Source organism: Lissotriton helveticus, chromosome 11, assembly GCF_964261635.1.
Source record: "Lissotriton helveticus chromosome 11, aLisHel1.1, whole genome shotgun sequence".
Taxonomy (NCBI): domain Eukaryota; kingdom Metazoa; phylum Chordata; class Amphibia; order Caudata; family Salamandridae; genus Lissotriton; species Lissotriton helveticus.
The window spans coordinates 941,419,942-941,444,989 of NC_136072.1; the positions used below are offsets into that span (position 1 = coordinate 941,419,942).

The 25,048-nt window shown below is 47.3% G+C and overlaps 1 protein-coding gene across 1 annotated transcript in view; it reads left to right on the top strand.

The window, feature by feature from the left end:
- Positions 1-3,570: 3,570 nt before the first annotated feature.
- The window catches only part of LOC144791350 (solute carrier family 2, facilitated glucose transporter member 11-like), a 736,021-nt gene continuing 714,543 nt past the window's right edge, over positions 3,571-25,048 (top strand). Inside the window, exon 1 of the mRNA XM_078666027.1 lies at positions 3,571-3,676. Within this exon, the coding sequence (XP_078522153.1) occupies positions 3,632-3,676 (45 nt within the window). The 5' untranslated portion in view covers positions 3,571-3,631. The remainder of the gene's footprint in view (positions 3,677-25,048) is intronic.

Genomic DNA, 25,048 nt, shown 5'->3' on the forward strand with positions numbered 1-25,048 from the left:
TGAGAGTTTGAAAAGTTTCAGCACTCCGTCCATCATCTCCTTGTGTTTACTTTCTTTGCCTAATTTGGCAGGGTATGCCCAGCCGGGGGTCCCTTGCTCACTTTGCCACTGTATTCAAGCTATCCTAGATGAAGAAAGCTGTTAGCCTGAAACCAGTCCCAGAATGCTTGTTTCTCATCCAGGGAAGACATGGCTTGGCATTTCGGGCTTGACTGTTCCCATGAGACACAGGGTCAACACTGATTTGCATATAGCTGTGTCTGAACTGAGGGTGGCAATGTGAGCTAAATAATGATGATGGATTCAATCCAGATGTGTGACTATGGGTGTGAATTTGAAGTTTCAGCACTCTGTCCATCAACTCCTTGCATTTGCTTAGTTCACCTTAAGTTGGTAGGGTATGCCCAGATGTGGGTTCCTTGCTCACTTTGCCACTGGATTCAAGCTAGCCTGACTAAAGAGGGCTGTTAGCCCGAAACCGGTCCCAGGATGCTTGTTTCCGTTCCTGGGAAGACATGCCTTGGCAGTTCGGGAGGGACTGTTCCCATGAGGAACAGGGTCAACACTGATTTGCATATAGCCGTGTTTGAACTAGTGTGGCAAAGTGAGCTAAAGAATGATGATGGATTCAACCCAGATAGGTGACTGAGGATGAGTGTTTGAAAAGTTTCAGCTCTCCATCCATCATTTCCTTGTGTTTGCTTTCTTTGCCCTAAGTTGGCAGGGTATGTCCTTTGCTCACTTTACCACTGGATTCAAGATAGCCTGGCTAAAGAGGGCTGTTAGCCCGAAACCAGTCCCAGGATGCTTGTTTCCAGTCCAGTGTAGGCATGCCTTGGCAGTTCGGGCTCGACTGTTTCCATGAGGCACAGGGTCAACACTGATTTGCATATAGCTGTGTTTGAACTGGGGTGACAAAGTGAGCTAAAGAATGATGATGGATTCAACCCAAATCTGTGACTGGGGGTGAGAGTTTGAAAAGTTTCAGCACTCCGTCCATCATCTCCTTGCATTTGCTTTGTACGCCCTAAGTTGGCAGGGTATGCCCAAACGTGGGTTCCTTGCTCACTTTTCCACTGGATTCAAGCTAGGCTGGCTGAAGGGGGCTGTTAGCAAAAAACCGATCCCAGGATACTTGTTTTGATCCAGGGAAGACATGCCTTGGCAGTTCGGGTTGGACTGCTCCCATGAGGCACTGGGTCAACACTGATTTGCACATTCTGTGTCTGAAATGGGGTGGCAAAGTGAGCTAAAGAATGATGATGGATTCAAACCAGATCTGTGACGGGGTGTGAGTTTGAAAAGTTTCAGCACTCCGTCCATCATCTCCTTGCGTTTGCTTTGTTCGTCCTAAATTGGCAGGGTATGCCTAGACGTGGGTCCTTTGCCCACTTTGCCACAACATTCAAGCTAGCCTGGGTGAAGTGGGCTTTTAGCCCGAATCCGGTCCCAGGATGCTTCTTTCCAGTCCAGGGAAGACATGGCTTGGCAGTTTGGGCTAGACAGGGTATGCCCAAACGTGGGTTCCTTGCTCACTTTTCCACTGGTTTCAAGCTAGCCTGGCTGAAGAGGGCTGTAAGCCCAAAACCGGTCCAAGGATGCTTGTTTATGTTCCAGGGAAGATATGCCTTGGCAGTTCGGGCTGGACTGTTCCCATGAGGCACAGGGTCAACGCTGATTTGCATATAGCTGTGTCTGAAATGGGGTGACAAAGTGATCTAAAGAATGATGATGGATTCAACCCAGATCAGTCACTAGGGGTGGGAGTTTGAAAAGTTTCAGCACTCCGTCCATCATCTTGAGTTTGCTTTCTTCGCCCTAAGTTGGCATGGTATACCCAGATGTGGGTCCTTTGCTCACTTTGCCACTGTATTCAAGCTAGCCTGGATGAAGAGGGCGGTTAGCCTGAAACCAGTCTCAGGATGCTTGTTTCCCGTCCAGGGAAGACATTGCTTGGCAGTTGGGGCTCGACTGTTCCCATGAGGCACATGGTCAACACTGATTTGCATATAGCTGTCTCTAAACTGGGGTGGCAATGTGAGCTAAATAATGATGATGGATTCAATCCGGATCTGTAACTAGGGGTGTGAATTTGAAGTTTCAGCACTCCGTCCATCATCTCCTTGCATTTGCTTAGTTCGCCCTAAGTTGGTAGGGTATGCCCAGACGTGGGTTCCTTGCTCACTTTGCCACTGGATTCAAGCTAGAATGGCTGAAGAGGGCTGTTAGCCCGAAACCGGTCCCAGGATGCTTGTTTCCGTTCATGGGAAGACATGCCTTGACAGTTCGGGCTGGACTGTTCCCATGAAGCACAGGGTCAACACTGATTTGCATATAGCTGTGTCTGAACTGGGGTGGCAAAGTGAGCTACAGAATGATGATGGATTCATCCCAGATCTGTGACTGGGGGTGAGAGTTTGAAATGTCTCAGTACTCCGTCCATCATCTCCTTGTGTTTGCTTTGTTCGTCCTAAGTTGGCAGGGTATGCACAGACGTGGGTACCTTGCTCACTTTGCCACTGGATTTAAGCTAGGCTGGCTTAAGAGGGCTGTTAGCACAAAACCGGTCCCAGGATGCTTGTTTTGATCCACTGAAGACATGCCTTGGCAGTTTGGGCTGGACTGTTCCCATGAGGTTCAACACTGATTTGCATATTTCTGTTTCTGAACTGTGGTGGCAAAGTGAGCTAAAGAATGATGATGGATTCAAACGAGATCTGTGACTGGGGGTGTGAGTTTGAAATGTTCCAGCACTCCGTCCATCATCTCCTTGTGTTTCCTTTCTTTGCTCTAAGTTGGCTGGGTATGTCCTTTGCTCACGTTACCACTGGATTCAAGATAGCCTGGCTAAAGAGGGCTGTTAGCCCAAAACTGATCCCAGGATGCTTGTTTCCGGTCCAGGGAAGACATGGCTTGGCAGTTCGGGCTGTACTGTTCCCATGAGGCACAGGGTCAACACTGATTTGCATATAGCTGTTTGTGAACTGGGGTGGCAAAGTGAGCTAAAGAATGATGATGTATTCAACCCAGATCTGCTCCTGGGAGCGAGAGTTTGAGAAGTTTCAGCACTCTGTCCATCATCTCCTTGCGTTTGCTTTAGTGCCTGTTACCACACCTAGACCTTCAATGTATGGGTTCCTGGAGTAAATGTTTCCTATTCCAGCTCTGGTCTCACTTGTTGAGTACCTGTCCTGACTATTACAAGGTGCTTCAAAGTGTATCAGTGCCTGGCCTTCCCACTACTTCTAAACATCATATAAAAAAATATTAAAACAACTCTCCCTCGTTGAATGATGTTATTAACATTGAATGGCCATAAACAGCTGACTAACCGCGCCGATTTCTTGAAGAACTGCAGTCTGTTATTCAATCCCCATGACGAATGTGGAGCTGTGCTCTACAGTGAGATAAACAGAGCTTGCTAAATATTTTGTAAATTTGGCCTCCTATGTTGACCCGCAGGGAACTGGCATGACATATAATAAGGTCTATTGTCTTCACTGTGCCCAGCTCAAGTTTTAAAAGAGGGGACGGCATCATGATGTCTCATGGCCTTCGGCTGCAGTCCATGGCATCCTCAGACATACACGACTGCTTACAGAGAGCAACCCTGGGAGAGCCTGATAGCAAAATGGAGAAACAGCCGCTGATGACAGCGCCAGAGAAGCCGAGCAGGGTAAGTCCAACCAAATACTGGTCCTGATTCACAAAGGTAACTTAAGCTTTTGAGTCATTTACACTTTTAGAAAATGGCTGGGTTTCATAGGCTTGCAAAGGTTCACAAAATCAGTCTGTAAATTTACTCCAAAAGTGCAACTTACACGTCTTTGCCACATTGAGGGGCTATACACGTTTGAACAATTTATATTTTTGAGTTAAATTACTACTTTTTGGGTATTTACAAAGTCTCGGTTCAGGCCCTGTGATTTCTTTTAAGGTAAAAAATTGCAAATGATCAAAGCATCATTCACCATAACTGATGAATTTATGCAGCGAGCCATTTTTGTTACATACAGTTACGTATGTAAATTCACAAGTTTTCATTTCCTAGACCTTTGAAGCGTTCTTGTTCCATTCCTCGGCACCTAATCCTGACGTAATGCTGCATCTGAAATTACTAATGCTTCCAATTTGGAAATTACAGTGTGCGGTATTAATGCACCATGAAGAGGTCTCTTAATATGTAATAAATAGAGGTCTGTATTAGTTCCCCTATCTCTGCAAGTTTTCACCCAGTTTCGAGCATTTTTTTCTGCATAAATATCATCTGCATTTTACAGGCAAATTGTGTCTGTGGGAAATCCTCTAGATACATGTTTGTTTTTCAAAATGTGTACCACCAATTCAGCTGCAAACGAGATGGGGAATTTTGGGAAGCTAGTTGTGAGATGATCTGTGTTTTGTTAAATTGAGAATACTTCGTTACATGAAAGTTTTCCTTCTCTGTCATTAGCAGATTTGTCCCACACCCTGGATGCCAAGTTTCCCAGGCCCTTGTTGGATTAGTTAGTTTGTGCCAGTTTTCTTTAATCTTTTTTGAGAACTCTAGGACTTGGGAAAAAACGGGACTGACTAACTAGTAAAGCTTTGGCCTGGGAAACTTGGTACCTATGCAACACAAGTGTTCACGTTTACAGTCTGTACAACATAAAGTAACTTTCTGAGTAGTAAAATGGCACAAAGGAAATGATCTACAGCTGTGTCATGCAAATGCTTTTCTCTAGATGGCAGTTGAATTTGTCACAGTATTCAGGATGGGATTTTCAAGTCGAACATTCGGACACTGGGCCACAGGCCTGTGTCTGAGGTCCAGCTGTGGGAAGATTTTTTTCTGCCATGTCAGCCCAGCTGCTAGGACTGCTCAGTGTTACACGAACTAAGGCTGCAAGATACCAACTCTAATTTCAATGTAATTAAGAGAGCAAGACAGCAATAAGACTGATATGATCAAAAGGGGAGTGTCTTGTAAGCCAAAGATAGTGAATGCTAGAGCACGTGGCTCCAGCACCCAACCCCACAATGCTGCACAATCTTGCCCCCTTAAAACTTTCAGAGGGCTTCTAGAAACCAAGACACACTGGTTGAACCATATTGTCACTAACCCCTGCAATGCAGCATTGTGATTGGTCTGAGCGCAGTGGTTCAGTACTCAGACAGGGATGGGGAACCTGTGCACGTTCCCCACCCAGGTTGCAGTGCAGCCTGTGTGGGGAACATGCAAAGTGCACATGACTGTTTGGCCGGCCCGAGACGGCCAGCCAATCACTTGGGCACAGTCCATTCCTCCTCCCTTAGCCACCAGCCACGCCCACCCTAACCTAGCCCTGCAGCAATGAAAAATAATATGATAATAACCTTGTTATTGTAATTTTATTTTTCCCTTTGCTACTGCTCTGAGAGCAGTGGGGCTCCTCTGCCTTAGACGAGGAGCCGCCCCTGCCTACTTCCCTACTTCCAGCCCCTAAGGTTGCAAGGCACTTTGATGGCGTGAGGTGATGACCCTGGTGGCAATATTCCCATCCAATGCACCTTCTTGGCCTCGGGCTGGTAGATATCCCCGAGCTCCCGGGGCCGGTAAGGAAATCCAGCTTCCCCTCCCTTGACACAAGGTTTACATCACTTGCTGCGGAGCCTACCTGGGGGAGTCTCACACCAAAATGATCCCACCTTCATCACCATTTACAGCTTGACTGAGGAAGGGGCTGACTCGTCTGCCTATAGCATACAGTTTGAGTCTCTGCACCTGCTTTCCCCGGAATGCACTGACACACAGTTCCAGCGAAAAAGCAGACCGCCGAAAAAGGTTTTGACATTTTGGGATGGTGAAGGAGAAAGCGGGCCACCAGGATCAGACTAAGATGGAAGGCTGTTCAGGGGGCTGCTCTACCTTTTCTCACTGAGGCAGTACCTGACACAGATAGAGTAAAAGGACAGACATGGAAGCCATACTGCAAGCTATTAGGGGCACCAAGATAGCCCTGAAAAGAAACAAGCATTTGCAATGCAATAGGTCTCGCATTTGTGAGAGGTAGAGCTATTGACATTGTAAATAGCAATGTCTTTTATCTATGTGCTTTGGTTTGGAGTGTAGCGGATGCATGAACAGAGACTCAGCTGCAGTAGTGCCTAGAGAGCTTAGACTGATGAATTACGACTGGGACCAGAGAAGCAGCTGCAGCATTGTCTAGAGGACTCAGAATGAGGAAGTACCACTGGGACAGAGACACATCTGCAACACTGCCTAGAGGACTTAGAATAGGGGAGTTAATTATGGTAACAGAGAAGCAGATAGCTACACTGCCTAGAGGATTTAGAATGAGGAATTACCACTGGGCCCAGAGAAGCAGCTGAAGCTCGGGCTGGTAGATATCCCCGAGCTCCCGGGGACTGTCTAGGGGATTTAGAATGTTGAATTACTGACGAGGCCAGAGAAGTAGCTAGCAGCACTGCCTGGAGAACTTAGAATAAGGAATCCCACTAGGACCAGAAAATCAGCTTCAGCACTGTCTGGAGGACTAAGAATGAGTAATTGCCACTGGGACCAGAGAAGCAGCTAGCAGCACTGTTTAGGGACTTAGCATGAGGAATTACAGACTGGACTAGAGAAGCAGCTAGCAGCACTGCCTAGAGGACGGAAAATGAGGAATTTCGCACCAAAGGCCTTGGAAAACCTTATTACAAATCCGTCATACCTATACTTTCAAAATTAATTTCAACACAAAGCTGCTGTAAGAATCAGCAGTGATTCTGAAGGTAAGGTGGTTACAAAGAAATCTGGACCTTCTCTCTTGGCACCCCTACTCACTAACCCCTGCACAATTATGAACCCTCAAATACTTACAGGACTCCATTTCAGGACAAAAACAAGAGTTTTAGCTATTGGTATTGTAAATAAGAATGCCTTTTACCAATAATGTCATTCGGCTTCAGAGTGGTACAGATAGGCATGGTGGATGGGGGGCCCAATAAATTGCATATGGAAGCTTCTCTAAGGGGAAGTGAACCGGACTGGAGACAGTCACAGCTTACACACGGATGCCCCACATGCCACTGCACCATTTGATATGGCCAGGTCTCATGATTTTTCCTGAAAGAGCGCTAGTTCAATGCCTGTTTGTTCTGGCCGAAAATAGAGTCAGGAAGGTTAGAGGGCAGAACCAACACTACCTGGAGCAGCAGCACTGAACCATTCAGAGCAAGGGCCCTGCTGTTGTGTGTATAAACCAATGCCCAATAATCATGCTGGTCCCTTTCTGAAAGAAGGAGAGGGTAGGTATAGATTTTCTCTCTATCACACTTTTAAAACATATGTGAGATAAACCTTTTTCAGACCTAAACATGTAGGGGCCAATCTTGTGATGGTGAAGTCCAAAAACAAAAGGAATGCAATTAATTTGTAAAATCACTGAGCCTATGGGTGAAAGCATATATTGCGAAATAAATACACTTGCACGCTACATGAAAGCCTCTTCATAAAACCACCACTTTTAAATAAGTCAGAATATCCTACCTCTTCTGTAAACCACTTACTTGCGTGTTTTCCAACCTAGCACACTAAGGAGCATTTGGTAACAGTGTCACCACCAGATTGTCTGGTTGCTCAGTCAACACTTATGATTAGTTCAATATTTAATAGGGGATGTGCGGCCACTTTAATATTAACACCAGGTTTTAGAAGATACAAGGCAATTAGTTGCAATGCTGAATGCACAACCCCAAAGGTATGAATTAAATTTGTGTCGTCCAGAGTTGGGGGCAACCTGCCTCGTTAAGAGCCCCCCTCGCAGGCTGATTTGTCCAACAGAAGAGATTAGTTTTTTTAGAAGCGAGCTGTTCCCTGCTGCAGGTGGGTCATGTTATCATGCGCGCACTCTGAGCACACAAGGCAGGGGACCCCATGCCAATTCATCCCCTTAGCAGGAAATAATGATCAGTTGGCCCATGGTCCCTGAAAACCCTCAAAAATATAATAAACAAGGATACTAGAGACATGCCACAGCGATACAGACAAAACGGCGAGTAAATGTGTGTGTGTGGCAAGCGGAAAGGAGATGAAGCAGCCAGTGCTGTCATTTCTTCATGCAAGGCATGCGGTCCTGTTTATTTATCAATGGCAACCCCCATTGCATTAGTAAAAATGGAAATAGCTGGACAATAAATATATCTGCAGGCCGAGCAACTGCAGAGTTCTGTTAACTGTTTTGCTCCGTGCATGCGCTGGGCTGCAACTGCAAACACACTGTATTCATTAACCAACTTGATGCAACAGCAAAATGCAAGCAGCTCCGAGTTCCAAAAGCTGACCAAAGTTTTTTATAAGTGTTTGTGTGTATGTATGAGAGAGTGCGCGCAGTGTGTGCTTTCCTTTGACAGTGTCAACATTTTATGAGGAGAGGTGGCAGCAAGAGAGCATCAGGTGGAATCTCCACAGTTTACTTTAAACAAATTGCGTTTGGGAGGGAGGGGGTCAAGCCAAACCGAGAACAATTTGTGTGTATAAAAGGCCGCTTTATTGAAACAGGTGCATATCACAATAAATAACACTGGCAACTGTCTTACAAAACTAAAACCTCACTATACATCCAATACCTGATCCCCTGTCACCCCCCCCCCGCCCCTACGACCCCCACATCAAATCCCCCAGCCTTCCAATAACATAATACCATTACATAACCACATTACACATTATTGCAGTTACAAATCTTGCTTTCCCCTGAAACCCAAAACCCCTACCGGCCTTTCTGCGAATGTAACTACCAAACATCTACTTTAAACTTAGCCTACCTGCTTACCCTTTCCCTGCCCCTGCTCCCAAACTTCCAACACTTAACCAAAAACTTCTTCCTGGCCAAATTTGTTTTAATACCCCCGCTTGCACCTGTCTCAAGCGACTTGTATATAACTATCATAACCCTTTGCACCTATCTCAACAAACCTAGCCCCCCCCACTGAATAAGATCCCCCAATGCCAAACATTTGGGTGGGAGGGACAAAAATTACAACAACAACAACAATAATACTTTTATTTGATTTATAATAAAATCATAAAAGGGTGGAGCTTACCACCATTTAGTCAATATTTACATTTTTAAAACCACACAAAAACAGCTTCAGGTCGAAATAAAACAAAAAAGGATAAGAAAAGAAAAGGAATATAAAATTACACGGGCTTTTCAGGAAAGTGGTCTAAGGGGAATAGTAAAACTTAGAGAAGTGTTATGAGTTGGATCAGGGTACACTTTTGTGACATAAAATTACACAGACTTTTCAAAAAGTGGTGTAAGGGGGAATGTAAAACTTGGGGAAGCAATGTAAGTTGGATCAGGGTGCACTTTTGTGACATGAATTGAAGTGCTAGGGAAAGGGAACAAGAGAGTCCATTAGGAAAATAAGGGTGAGTCCATGGGCGGCTGTGTCCAGACATATTTTCCTGAGTCCTCTTTAGTTGCGGCCTTATTTCCCAGCTCTTGAGCAGCATGCTCCAGAAATTTTATAGTGTTGCAAGATAGTTTTATCCAAGACCCACTGAGGCATATGATGACGGCCGCCCTGCAGGTTCTCACCTGAGCAACTCTTAAGAGTGGTAACAAAAGCACTTTCCTTAGTTTCTGAAGTGCAGGGCATATACAAATTAAATGCAGTAATGACTCTGCGCCGTTGTTACAAAGGCGGCAGTCGGAAGTTGGCCACGACTGTTGCCATTTGGGGGTGAGATCTTTGCTCACAAAGCAGCCCAACCTTAGCAAGCTTAATTTCCTTTTGTAATGGTCCCTGAAGCAGTCTTGCAAGTATGGATGAGGCTTCAAATGGGTGTATGATGGCAGAACAAACCAGGCGTGGCTTTTACCAGCCACTGCAGCTTTGTCCATTAATAGTGACGCTTGTTTGGTTGCATTGTTGGTTCGCAGTTTGAAAGCAGTGTAAGTCATGGGTGCACGCCAGGATTCTTCCAATGCTAATGATTGAAGCGCTTGCCTGAGGGACTTATATATAGAATTGGGAAGTCCAGCCTGTTTTTCCACTTCCAGCCAGCACAGATGAGCCAGGGAGTGATCTTCTGCGTCCCTCATTCGCCAGTAATATTTGACTAGGGCCCCTTGTCTTGCCGGGAGCTGATTTGTGAGACCGTATTCCAAGCGTATTTGGGATTGCGAAGTATAACGCGGGATTGAGAAAAGGTTTTTAAAGAGGCTAGATTGGGCGAGGTTTAGCGCTGTGGAGTCCCGGGTTGCCATCATCTCAGAGCCATATGTGAGTGATGGCAAAAATTTTGCAGCTACGATCTTTAAAATGTGGGCAGTGGAATTTCCGCATAAATGTTTTTGGACTGTTTTGAAGGCAAATTGGAGCTGTTTAACTTTTGATTTCCCCTGTTCCAAGTGCTGTTTATATTTTAGTTGATGGTCCAGTAAGATGCCCAGGTATTTGTATTGGTCTACCTGGGTTAGTGTTGTGGAGGTTATCTTCCAGACAAATTTTTGTCTTTTCTTGCGAGAGCCAGAGAAACATAAGACATTTGTTTTTTTGAGATTTATTGTCAATTGCGCATTCAAGAGGTACGACGCTAGCTTAGAGATCATACGTTGTAGGCCGAGAGGAGTTTGTGGCAAAAGCACTATGTCGTCTGCGTATTGTAGGCTCATTATGGGTAAATTACCCAATTTTGGTGGATCTCCCTGAATAGAGCGTAAATCGCTTTCTAGGTCCACAGTGTAAATGTTGAAAAGGCAGGGGGCCAATACGCAGCCTTGTTTTAAGCCGTTAAGTTTGTGAAATTTCTTTGTCAGACATCGGCCGTCTCCTTTTTTCACTTGGACCCAGGTTTGTGAATACAGCTCTATGATTGCTCCCATTAGCTTTGGCGGCGCACCCCGGGCGTTCATTTTGGCCCAGAGTTTGGATCTTGGCACTTTATCAAAGGCCGCTTTTAAGTCCAAAAAACAGGTATACAGCGAGTTAGAGTTATCAATTGCCCTTTTTGCTAGTAGGATTATTTCAGATAAGTTTGTGAGGGTACCCATCCTGGGCGAAAACCTGTTTGAGTCGGGGGGATTAGTCCTATGCTGCTTACCAAGCCTCCAATTCTACCAGTAAATTTGACGCATAGATCTTTACCTCCACATCTATTAAGGCTATTAGCCTGTAGTTGTTAGGGTCAGAGCGAGACCCAGATTTATGTATTGGATGTAAAATGCTGCCCCTCCACAATTAGGGAATATTACCGGTCTTTACACTATGACAAAATAAAGGGAGTAATTGGCTGGCCCAATATGTGGGGTCTTTCTTGAATAGGGCGTTGGGGGGACCATTTGGTCCGGGAGCTCCATCTGCTCTCAATGATTTTATGGTGTTAGAGACCTGCGTTAGTGTCATCAGGTCGGTGTCACCTGTATGCTTTGTTATTGGCGGTTCGCAGGTGGCTTTGGGGTCAGAGGGCTTTGAGTCTGTCGTTGTTCTCAGGCTTGACAGGGCACGCTCCGGGAGAGGCGCAACTTTATTGTCTAATGATGTATCAAGTGTGAAGTTGTATAATAAGTCGATGTGGCTACACCAAAGCTGGTCAGTCATGTCTGAGTTGAACTGTCGATGTTTACCGTTGAGCATAAAGTTTATTTTTGCCCAAAAGTCTTTTCCGTTCTGCAGCTTACTAGCATGGAGTATAGTGCACGCTAGTTTTTCCCTATGCATTCTCTTGGCCATATTGGTCTCTCTTTTTAGCTCTTTTTTTAAGGCTACAATTATTTTCAGAGCATGTTGTGAAAAGTGAGAATCATTTTTTCGTTCAGCCCTGAGAAATGCATTTATTTGCCTTTTTAATTGTCGCAGCTTTGGGGTGTACCATTTCCCTCCTCTGTTTCTTATGGCCTTTTGTCCTCTGTGGTTTAATTGGAATTTCTTGTTTAGGTCCACTACAAAGGACTCCCAGATCTTTATTATATCCTTTGATGTGTCAGATAGTGGAAGCAATGCATGGCATGACGCCATTAGATTGGAGAGGTATTCTTCATTCCAATTTAGCCGTTGTAAGTTGAAGATTTGGGTGTTCAAGGATAGAGGCAGCGCTTGCTCAGACTTTTTTGCTTCAATTGTCAAGGTGAAGGTCTGTGGGAAATGATCACTTTCCTCACGTTCCTGGATATGGAAGTCTCTGATGTAAAGGAATAGGTGGGGGTCAGCCAGAGTATAGTCTATGGTTGATCCTGAATTTTTAGAAACCCTTGTTAGGGCAGCCGGTGTATCCAGATGACCCCTTCCATTTAAGGTGTACAATTGGAGGGCTTCCAACTCCATGGCGCATTTCCTTCCTATTGCACTTTGTCTGCAAAGGTTGCCCTGCCGAGGGGCTATATGGGTAGGGAGGCTTGCCTCCTGACGTTGAATTAGATTCATATTAAAGTCTCCTGTCATAAGCATGTTTTCGCTTGGATAGGTGGACTTTAGCGCGTTGATTGCAGTAACTAGTTGTTTTATCTTCCCCTTATGTTTTCCACCGGGGTGCATATAGAGGTTCACGATCAGGAGGCCCATATTTGGGGAAATTTCAGTTTTAACGCATTGCATCCATGTAGAATCTAGGTCAATATGACTGAGTTGCCATAGAAGATCCGTCGATATGAAAATAGATAGGCCTCCTTTTGCCCTGCCGGAGCGGACCTCCTAATGTGCTGGTGTAAAGAATTCTTTGTATCCCACAAGAGGCGTGTTTTCAGTCTGCCAAGTTTCCTGGAGCATTAGTATTTTAAATTGAGTAATAAACTCTATAAAGTCTTCTTCCTCTAGCTTCGCTTTTAGACCATTGACGTTCCATGAGCAGAACGTGCAGCCCTGCTCTTTCCCAACCATTGGTCTACTGTTGATTTAGTCTGTGTTCCTTTGGATTGATGCCAGAGGGGCCTGTTGGTGCCTTTCGGGCAGGTAATTCACCTGACGGGCAATCGTGATTGTAATTTGCCTGAGTTGGTGGCCTTCTTCTTCTATGCTGCCTCTTAACTCTGGTCCTTTAGCGTTTTTTAGGAGGCCTCGTTTTGGATTTTGTTTCCGCAACGGACTGGGATATCGAGCTGGCTCCACTTTTTTTAGATCAATACCCCATGAGGCAAAATCCTCCCAATGGGTCAGGATTAGTTCTGTGACGGTGTGATCAATCCAAGTTGTTATCGTGGAATCGGAGCCTGGTTGGAAAGGGTTTGGTTTAAACTCTACTAATTCCAAATCGCATGATTTTAAATGACTCAGGCCTGGTAATTCCTCTAGGAGTCTTAAAATTGCCCCTCTGTTCCAGATGTCATGGGTCCCTCTTGAGCAATATTTCGGAATTAGCTCAATTTTATTGCTTAAAATATGCCGCTTTTGAATTTTTGGTCGTCTGCACACTTTGATGAATGGGGGAGACGTTCCTTCCCGGTCCATCTTTGGCTCTAAGGTGTGCTGATTAACTGGCTGTGCACTGCTTATGATTGCTTGTTCATTGAGGACTAGGACTTGTGGAGCTTGTGTTTCTCCCTCCTGCAGGTCTCGTGGATTTGGTTCCTTGATCTTTGCGAGTTTGTCTATGCCAACTTGTCTTTTGTTTTCTGATACTTGAATGGATAAGATGGTATCCTTTCAACTTTTTCTTCGCTTGATGTTTGTGTTAATGACTTGCTCGTCAATTGATGACTTGCAAATTGGCTTTTCTTTGGGTGGGTTGAAGATGCTGAACGTTTTATTGCGTTCTGAATTGAATTTGTGCAATTTATGGCTCTTTTTAGGGGGGTTATATCCTTGTCAAGGGGTAAGCCTTTTAGGGTAGGCCCCTTCTGTGGAGTTGTTCTAATTTGAGGTGGGGCACCCTCTAACTGCTCTTTATCTTCGCTGTTGCTGAGGTCGTTGTTGGTTTTTTTGAGGGGCTTTGATGATGCGCCTCGCCTGTGTGCTTTTGCTTTTCTAGCTTTCCTTTGGCGCTTCCTTTCCCTTTTGGTAAGCGCATGTACCTGAACAGTAAGATTGGGACTGAGTACCGCAATTTGTGGGGATGCCCGAGTTGGATATGCTTCCTCTCCGTGGTCAGCTAGGGTATGTTCGTGTGCGGTTGCTGGCGTCGTGATGTCATTAGATGTGGAGGGGTATGATTGGTCTTGGGTTTCCAAGTTTGCTTCGCCGCTGCTAACCTCAGGCGGCCTACCTGGACCCTCTTTAGCGTGCTGTTGGCTGGTTGCTTGTCTTATGGTTGTAGTGGTTGCAATAAGTGAGTCCGTTGAGGATTCCGTGACAGCCCCCAATATCTGCGTCATCAGGCTTGGTACTGTGGCCAGTTTGTCTATTATGTCTGAACAGTGGCAAGTATAGAAGGTGGAGTCTTTGTTGAGTTGCACCTTCGTGATCATATTGTTTAGGTCTTTTAAGTTTGATTCAATGCCCTGAACGTGAAAGGCCAAAAGGTTAAGCAGGTTGACTTGCGTGTCCAATTTGTCCGCATGGTAGGATATAGCGAAGCCTATGGTTTCCATTGTCTTTAATAGTTGCGGCCAAATAGAGGTCGTTTGAGTGCTCTCTAATTTTTCCCCCTGTGTATGGGTAAGCTTGGGTGGGGTAAAAGGATGCACAGAAGGATCTAGTTGATTGCGATGCTCACACAGTTGCGCGCTCCTTAACGATGACCTTTTGACATTGCCTTCCTCCTTGCCAGGCTTTGGTCACATTGAGCTGCGAACTCACGCATACTCCGTTCCAATTCTACGATCTCACTTGCGGTTACGTTTTCTTCCTATGGGTACAATGTCTCACTGTGTTTGATGCAAACACAAACATGATGGACAGAATGTGGATCAATGTCACACATTCACCCCAGTCCAAAGATCTGTGTTTGATGGCATCGGTATCTTCCATTACTAATCTGACAGATGGAAGATGATGCTCTTTATCTAGAGCCGATATGAGCTGGCAGCTCGATTTACTGGGAGAATTTACAGATGGCAGCGAGTTTTGAATGCAGTTTACTGTTTGTGTTTGTTTGAGAAGGGCATTGCTTGGTTGTTATCGGGGTCGTTTTCTGGATGGATTGTGGGCTTTGCTCTATAAAGACCGAGTCATTGCTTGCGTCCGGGGTCCAATGGACTAAGGCGCGAGCCAGTGATATTTGAGCTGTTTGTTGAGGCTTGGGAATTGGGTGCCCCCTGGTTTGGTCTGAGCCATTGGCTAGTTGTCGGGTAATTTGGTCATGCGACCCAGGAGGACCAGATCCCCCACTCCCAGAGATCCTTCTTATTTTAGTTTTAAAGGCATTGCGAGGTTCGCTATAACACCTTATGTGAAGTGATGGTGATGCTGGCGATATGGCGCCTTTGTTCGTGCCCTCCTTGAGCGCTTTGCGCTGAGTACTATTACATTTTGAGCTAGCATCGTGTGGAGGAAGTTCCGTTCCATTCCCAGTCGAGAATCTTTGACAGACTTTAAGAAAGTCTATAATCAATGCCCGTTTGCTTGATTTGGAGTGTGCGGCTTGAGCTTTATGGTTCAGTAATGGCGTGGCGTCGTGATCCGATAGTTCCTTATTCTTGGCTATGGGGCTACAGACTTTGCTGACCTTGTGAAGTCCCTTGGTTCCCGCATCAGGGCTCTGCAATCCGGATTTGTCACGTTGGAGTTTCGAGCCGGGGGGGGATTTTGCGAGGACTGTTGAACTGATGCCTTGTCCCTCCGGGAATGACTTCTTAAGGCTCTTACCCCCGCCTGCGGCGGACCCATCATCTACCTCATTAATGGTGCCCGGAGGGTCCCCCTTGGCCTTTTTTGACTTTGCCTGTAGTTTTTCAGCTGGATTTTCCTCGCCTCATATCTTCCCGGATCTCATGATCAAGATACTTCAAGTTTGGGCAGTGTGATTGTTCCTTTCGTTTGAGGGGCAACCTGGGCTGAGGGTTCCGTCGGGTTCTGTCGGTATGCTGTCGATAAGTCGGAACTATCCTTCTCTTATCTCTTATCTTTTGTAATGGTTGGTTTTGCAAGTTGGTTTACGAGCTGGATTGCTGGTTTGCTGGTTGGGGTTTTGTGACTGTGATGGTAGGCGGTGGGCGGTAGTGGTGGGCGGGCGGATGGCAAAACCGATGAGTTGATGAGTGTCTGCTGTTCCCCGCGGGGTACGATTTACACCTGCCCTTGGCATTTGTGTTGTTAGCTTGTTAGCTGGGCAGTTTTGATTACGAAGCAAGGTGCAGGCTTGGTCCGTTTTAGTCCTTGCGGGGGGGGGGGCAAAAAGCGGAGCGCACAGGGGGACCGCAGGCTGAAAAACCTAGTAAGACAGCCTCCCTTGATCTAACTCCCCGGGCTCTTACTTTGCTACCGCCTCTAACGGCGGCCGCGCTTGTGCCCTCCCCTCCTCCTCTTACCTCAATGCTGAGCCGCCAAACACCGCGGGGATGAAGCTCCTGTGCATCTGTGCTCAATCCTTCAGCCGGAAATGCGGAGACCATGGAGCGAGGGGGCTTGGAGCTCGGCCGCTTCACACTTCACGGCTCTCCAGCTCTCCGGCTCCAGCTCTGGCTCCGGTGCTGCGGAAGAAGGGACGGGAGCGGCAAAGTGCAGCTGGAAGCGGCAGGAGCCCGAGAACGCCGACTTCTGCCCCCCCTTCTCTTGTGGCTTCTCTGCTACCTGCTGCTGTGCTCCTCTGCTGCCGACTCCTCTGACCGCTGACCACCGCGCTCACCGTAGCTCTCTGCTGCTCTCTGCTGGCTGCCGACAGGCACAAAACATACCTAATGCCAAAAATTAGTGTGGGAGGGACAAAAATTACTTCTACCCACACCGCTCCAGCCACCAGGTCACCTGTACCTAAAATGGTGGCTGGGAGTGCGAGGACCCTGACTTTATTACCTATTTGCGCTACAGTTGGACTATTCCCAAAAGTAACCCAATGTGCAAAATGGCCAGCTCCACCCCCTTCCAATGTGCCCAGGGGGCAGACCTCACCGGGTTCAGCTGCCCCACAAACCCCCCTTGGGAGGGAGGGGGTCAAGCCAAACCGAGACCTATTTGTGTGTGTAAAAGGCCGCATTATTGAAACAGGTGCGTATCACAATAATTAACACTGGCAGCTGCCTTACAAAACTACAATCTCACTATACATCAAATAACTGATCCCTTGTTCCCCTGCCCCAACGATTCCCACATCAAATCCCCCACCCTGCCAATCTATATATATAAAAACGAAAGTATGTCTGTCTATCTGTTTGTCCTTTATTCATTACAACACCATTCATCCGATCACCATGAAACTTTGGGAAGTTGTTGAGTACAGTCCCATGAAGGTTTCTGGCATAAACATTTTTTAAATATCAGCCCGCCAGGGCCCTCATAATCTTTCGAATACTGATGTACGCACCAGACGGAAAAACAACAAATCGCGTATCCACAAGCACTCGAATACATAAATAGAATTAAAACACCATTCATCCGATCGCCATGAAACTTTGGGAAGTTGTTGAGTACACTCCCGCGAAGGTTTCTGGCATACATTTTTTTAATATAAGCCCCCCAGAGCCCTCATAATCTTTCAAATACTGATATACGCACCAGACGGAAAAACAAAAATCTCTTATCCACAAGCACTCGAATAAATAAATAGAATTAAAACAACACTTTGAAATGTTATCCATATTAAAATGAATACGTTTCAATAAAAATGACACAATGCAAATTAAATGTTATCATAATGAGTTTCCTTGAATTTCCTTTCTTCGGAGATCGCAGCAGCGCGCGACGGGTTAAGCGAGTATATATATATTAAAACGAATGTATGTCTGTCTGTCTGTCTGTTTGTCCTCTATGCATTACTACACCATGCATCCGATCGCCATGAAACTTTGGGAAGTTGTTGAGTACACTCCTGCAAAGGTTTCTGTCATAATTTTTTTTTTAAATATCGGCCCTCCCAGATCCCTCATAATCTTTCAAATACTGAATTTTTCCATTTACGGAATACCAGGCGAAGCGACAACGTATAAGTCCATTGATACTGTGATGAATCAAGACGAAGTTGTCAATTACCCAACGGAATTCTTGAATTCACTGGATTTGCCAGGTATGCCACCGCACATTTTAACATTGAAAATTGGCGTGCCTATCATTCTTCTCCCAAACATCAATCCACCACAACTTTGCAACGGTACAAGACTTTTGGTGAAAAACATGATGAACAATGTCATCAAAGCTACAATTTTGAAAGGGAAATTCAAGGGGGAAGATGTACTGTTGCCACGTATTTCAACGATCCCAACAGATATGCCTTTTGAATTCAAACGTTTACAGTTTCCGATGCGACTCGCTTTTGCAATGACCATCAACAAAGCACAAGGACAATCGCTGCAAGTGTGTGGACTAGATTTGGAGAATCCGTGCTTCTCACATGGACAACTGTATGTGGCCAGCTCACGCGTCGGAAAACCTTCTGATGTATTCGTGTACGCACCAGATGAAAAAACAAAAAATATTGTGTGTCCACAAGCACTCGGATAAATAAATAGAATTAAAACAAAACGTTGAAATGTTTTCCATATTAAAATGAATACGTTTCAATAAAAATGACACAATGTAAATTGAATGTTATCATAACAAGTTTCCTTGCATTTCCTTTCTTCTGAGATCGCAGCAACGTGGGACGGGTAAGCTAGTATCTTAATAACATTACATAACAATCCCATTACACATTATTACAGTTACAAATCCTGCTTTCCCCTGAAACCCAAAACCCCTTCCTGCCTTTCTGTAACTGTAACTACCAAACATCTACTCTAAACTTAGCCCACCTGCCTATCCTTTCCCTGCCTATGCTCCCAAACTTCCAAAACTTAACCAAAATCTACTGCCAATCCAAGCTACTTTTTAACACACCCACCACCCAGTAAAAAGCAGGAGCGTAGGTGGAAACGCTGCCTCCCCTTTTTGCTGCCCCCCTTCCTCAACTTAGAAATTAGTCTTTAGCAACCCTATACATTCAACACCCTGGGCAGTACCTCTCTAATTTCCAACAAATATAAATCCATGCCCATACGGGACAGGAGAACACCATCACCTCTGAAAAATTAAACTGCATCAAATCTGATTTCTTAATGAGCAATTCTCCCAAACCCACCTTCCCTGCAAAAACAGACCATTTCCGTATTGAATTTTCTCCTGGTCCTGTCAATTGCCAGGGATTAACTGCACCCCTCCACACCCTGCAGGCTATAAACTCCATCCAAATGACAGAGCGCCCAGACCACTGCTGCTTTATCAGGGCCAGGTCCCTCTTCATGCTCCTCATTATTACTATCCTCTTCTCTCTTATCATGTCGTTTTCCACCAAATGAATCAATTATATGTCGGGGCACCTACCAGCCACCAATAAACCATTCAGAGCCTGTACCAGCTCCTTCTACAGCATGCCCCCTCGTACCCTCGTCCCCTCCAAGACACTTTAAACAGATCTTTATTACAACCCAAGTTCTCTCCAAGGTAATTGGCTCAGGCCTGGGCCTGGGCCCACTTCACAAAGGAATGCCCCACTATCCAAATGGACATCTCTCTGGCGGGGGGGGGGGGGCAGCCACAGAACCTGAAACAAGAAAAACTGCGTGAACATGAGGAAGAAAACCCAATCCCGCTAAACCACCCCGGCTGGGAACATACCGTTTGCAACAATCCGATGACCATCTCCCCAGCCTTATAATATCCCCCCACCACCACCCCCTGTTATTTGCTTCTGAAGCCGCCCAATCCTGAATGAATGCGTACCACAATCCTTGGAATTGATACCCAACTCCATGAGCGCTTTCTGCAGGACCACCAGTAGCGGAAACGCCGTAACTCTACTTCCATTTGCATGCAAAAAGACCAACCCGGTCTGTGACCTAGATAGTGTCCTCCATTTCCATTCCCACCTGCAAGGGCAAGTCAACTGTGGGTCCGAAGCCTTAAGTGAGACCCATTTTCCTGGGGTTCTCAGATCCGTCTTTGACTTACGCAGCCATATGCACACGCTGATGTGACGCAGCACCACCTCCTACCAATCAAGACCAGCCCCCAACCTGGGACCCAACAACTCTGATACTCAAAATGCTCCATAGAACATCTACACCATTATCATGGAAAAGAGGCTCGCCTCATAGTCGTACAAGCACACAGTCGGTAAAGTCTGAATCACCCTGCCCAGCAAGTTCCATGACAGAGGTTTCCTAGCCCGATGCCCCTGACCCTGCTCTCTAGCCCACCCCTCCAGCATTCATGTACCAATCTCCCCAGCGGATGGCGCGTAGATCTATAACAACTTCACTACAAATGCAATCCCTGCCAACTCACCCATGATCGTCACCCTGGATAACCCCTTGTCAATCAAATCCAACATAAACAGAACCACATCTTCCCTTAAAATCTCCCACTTGGAACGTTGCTGGGCTCCTGAGCGTAGAAAATCCTCCCAAGCTAAGCAATATGCTAGCCTCATGGATTGTGCTAGGGACCCTACCATCAGTTGTAGCATCCTGTGTTACCTACGTACCACAACTGCTGGGGTATGAGGGTTGGAGTCCAGTCTGCGGCCATTGCTAGCCCACAGAATCTCCCCCTCTGTGAATGAGACAAACCATCCGCTATGTCATTGTCCATCCTTGGCACATGCAAAGCTCTGAACGCTATATCATGGCGCAAACAGCCCAGAAGGAACACTCGCAGCAATTTCAGTTGACAATCTCTACAACTGCCATGTTGTCTATCCTGAACGTCACCCTCCTATGTGCCAACTGTTCCCCCCACAATGTCACTGCCACTACTAGAGGAAAGAACTCCAATGATGCAATGCTCCTACTCCCCCACCCCCTTCTGCCTGCCACTGCTCCGCCCACCACTTTCCTTGCCAATAAAGGCCAAAACCTTTGCTGCCTGCCGCGTCCGAAAAAATGTGTACATCCCAAAACATGTCACCCTCCTTGCCAAGGGCAGCCATTGAAATCCTAAAAGAAAAACGTTCACATCCTCAAGTCTTCTCTCACCCTCACTGAGAGGCATACGTGGTGGTGTGGCGATCTCTGTCCTGTGAGTGCCCTGCCTATTCTCCTACAGAATATCCTTCCTACTCTCACCATCCGGCAGGGAAAATTGACATGTCCCAACAGTACCTGAATCTCCTTCACTGTGACTATGCTCTTTGCTAGCATCGCTGTCAACAGCCCCAGCATTTGTTGCTGTTTATCATCTGGCAAGCATACCTGCATCTGCTGTGAGTCCACTTCAATGCCTAAAACCGAAAGAGCTGGCTGGGCCCCATCATCTTTTCTGGCGCCAAAGGCACACCTAGTTTCCTCATGATCTCTTTAAAGCTGTCCAGAGCTGCCTGTCACTCGGGTGAAGTCTGAAGTGCCCACAAAATGAAGTCATCCAGATAATGTGTTACTAACTGGTGACCCGTGCGATTAGAAAAAAGCCACTGGAGAAACGTGCTAAAACACTCAAATAATGCACATGACATAGAGCAGCCCATCGGCAATGCCTTGTCCACATACCATTTTTCTTTGAAATTGATACCCAGGAGATCCCAATCATCCGGGTGGACTGGAAGCAAGCAGAAAGCTGATTTTATGTCGCATTTTGCCATTTGTGCCGTTGCACCCGTGGTCACAACCAGTGACATGGCCAGATCAACTGACAAATATGTCACAGTAGCCTCCTTTTTATTGATGAAGTCATTCACCAAACTCCCTTCTGGCCATGACAAATGCTGAATTCAGCGGAACCCCCTTTCCTCCTTTGGCCCAACACCAATGGGAGAAACAATCAAATTGTTCAAAGGCCAATCCTCAAAGGGGCCGCCATGTGACCCTCACACACTTTTTATCCAATTTTTCCTGTGCTATTGTGGGGTGTTCCATTGCCGATTGCAAATTGTCTGCCCACCTCCTGACCCTAGGTTCCTCATACCCCAGATGAAAACCCTGTTGAAACCCTTCTCGCAAGATCTTTGCAGCATTCTGGTTGCCATAACCCTGTAAGGCTGCCACTAGCTTGTCTGGCCAAACCGGTGGATGAGCCCTCCTGCCCAGCCCTTCTTGCCCCCTGCCCCCCTGTGAAAGGTACCCACTGCTGCCCACTTGCAATAAACCCCCCTTGCTGCCACTTCTGTACCCCTTGATGGCTTGGCCCTCCCCAAAGCAATTGACCAGTGCGTGCCTACTGCCTCATTTGGAACACTCATGCCTGAACTTGCAGTACTCCCGAGCGCACATCCCGTTATTAAAGTCCCAGCACGCCCCTCCCAAACCTGTCTGCCCTCTGCCTGTTTCCCCCAACCCTCCCCGGGTGGGCTTCCCATGAAAGGGCCTATAAACTATAGGGAGCACGCTGGCTGTAAAAATTGTTTTCCCAGCCCTCGACGCCTCCATTGTGTGCTGCGAAAGGTCAGTATCTAGCTCTCCCCACTTTGACTCCATGTCCCAAGCCATGCGTGCCCGAAATTCCTCATCATATTGTGCCCATGTGTATCCGCCCCCCGTGATCTTTGTCTTCTGGATCACGTCCATGTATTTAAACAGGCTACGTAGCGTTCAGGATACTTCTCACTATACACACTGGCATATATTAAAAATGCCGCTGTCCAATTTTCAATGGTGAGTGGCACCTGTGCCTCTTGGCTAGTTCATACTCTTCCTCTTTTGAACCATCTTTCGTGCAGACCTCCCTGTGCAATAATTTCAGCATTTTAACATACTCACCTTTCCAAATCCTCTCTTTTTGTTGCCAACATTAAGTGCGGGCCCAGCGGTTTTGTCACTCCAATGTGAGGCAATGTTTTAATCTTCAACTCTTTGCTTTCTAATTTATCAGTCTTCCCTGCAGTAGTCTTGTCTCCTGCGTCGCCTGTTTCCTTCGCCTTAGTGTCCCCTTAAACAGTCGCAGGTGACTTACCTGAGTCCACCGTACCCACCCCTATATCCAATACATATTTGGCTTTTTGCAACCGCCCTTCCCCGCCAACCCATTCCCCCCCAACCAATTCCCACCGACACCATCTTTGGCTTTATACAAAATTCCAGCATTTTATCTGGCTCCAAGGAGGGTGCCCGTCGTGCTGCAGTCTGCCTTGCCGTGGGAGCCGTAGGCTGAGCCACTCTGGACGTCCACCCGTCCGTTCTGCCGGCTGTCTTGCCACCTGTAACATGCTAGAAGACACATTACTCGGCTCCCCTCAAAACCCTCACCGCCCTCTCTCAATTTGTCCTCTTCCAAGCTGTCCTTATCATAATCCATTTCTTCCTGCACCTCCTGACAAAGCTTCTGTTGCCCCACATGCCCCCGCTGCCGTTCCACATGGGGAGCAGACTGTACCCTCCTATAACCACCAACCCCCATGAAAGATGCATTCCAGCTCCCTTGTTGCCCCGTGGACCGATGAGGTCCTTCGGGTGTTGGGACCAGTGACACAGCTCGGGCCTACTTCTGCCAGCCGCCTCGAGATCCCATGCCGGTACTGAGAACGCTGCGTGAGGCTCCACCCTCCCTTCGCCTCGGAACCTCTAAGCCGCTCCCAGCTCTGCAAGTCTGTTTCCTGGTGCAGCTCCTCTGCCTTCAATAGAAATGACTGGTTTGCTGTGCTGGGCCTACCTTGCCCATCCCTCATACCCCAGCTCCTCTTCCTCCCTACTCCCAGAGTACTGGCTGCCCACCCATGCCCCAGCCTGCTTAACTCTAATGCTTCCCCAAAATGGTCCCCTTCTCTTCATCCTCACTCCATTCGAGCCCCTTTGTCCACCCAGCCAAATCCCATACCCAGAAACCCCCTACCTTGCCCTAACCCCACACCCGCTGTCCCCCTGCCTTTCCTGCCCTCCAGGCCCAAAGACCCCCCTTGTGCCATGTAGGTGTCTTCCTGCCCTACCTATCTTACCCACTCACCTCTTATGCCAAGACTGGAAAATATCCAGCCCCTCCCAGTCCTGACTGCCCTCCGCTGGGTCCAACCCGGCCGGCACGCTGCCTCCCCAAGCCTCCCTACACAGGCCTCCTCCCCATATCCCCCTCTCCTTGAAGACATCCCCTGACCCCTGGCTCACTTCTCCCTTCTGCCTACCCGCTTCCCCCCTCCCCTTGCACCCCTTGAGCCCAGTCTTGCCCCCCAGAATACCTCTCTCTATCACTCCTGCCCAAATCCAGGACCGAAGCAACACCACCAGAAAAGCCACCCAGGGCCACAGGCCCAGGCCCCAGCTCATTCCAGCTGAGGGCCTTCTCCAAGCCCCCACCCCTTCCCTGCCTCCTCTTCCCCACCTCCCTGCGCTTTGACCCACCCCCCACCGCTAAGGCCTTACTCGCCTTGGGGCCGCTCTTCCCTGCACAACCATTGGTATGCTAGAGCCCCTGCACGGCATCACCGGAGCCTCCTCGCTGCCATGAGGCTCTGGTTCAGTGGCAGACATCGGGCCGCTCTCCTGGTATAGGGGTGGCCCGCTCACTCAGCTCTTGCTTCCTGGCCCCTTTAGGGGACGTGCAAGCCACAATGGCGGCCGCAACCCCTGCTGACGCACGCCTTGGGGGGCGCCCACTGCCAGAAGCCTCCGGCATAAGCAGATCCAGCCGCCCAGCCTCACTTAGGAGCTGGACCGTCTCAAGGTCTCTATAATCTTCACCTGCCACCCTGCCCTTAACTAAACCACCTAAGCTCCTAACTAGCCTACTTCTACCTACACCGTTCCAGCCACCAGGTCACCAGTACCTAAAATAGGGGCTGGGGGCATGTGGACCCTGACTTCATCACCAATTTGGGCTACAATTGGGCTATTCCTAAAAGTAGTCCAATGTGCAGCAACCCTCCTCCTCTCAATATGCCCAGGGGGCAGACCTCACCGGGTTCGCCCGCCCCCCAAACCCCTCTTTGTCTGCCATTTCTCACCACTGAGACCAATTTGAGAGGTGTTTTGCCAGTGGTATATGTGAGGTAATACCTCTCTCTCACTTATGGATCTGTGAGAGGACTGTTGGCTCCAGATTCACTTACTGGTATTTAACTGTGAACACGATTTAAACTTTTATGAAGGCCTAACACGCA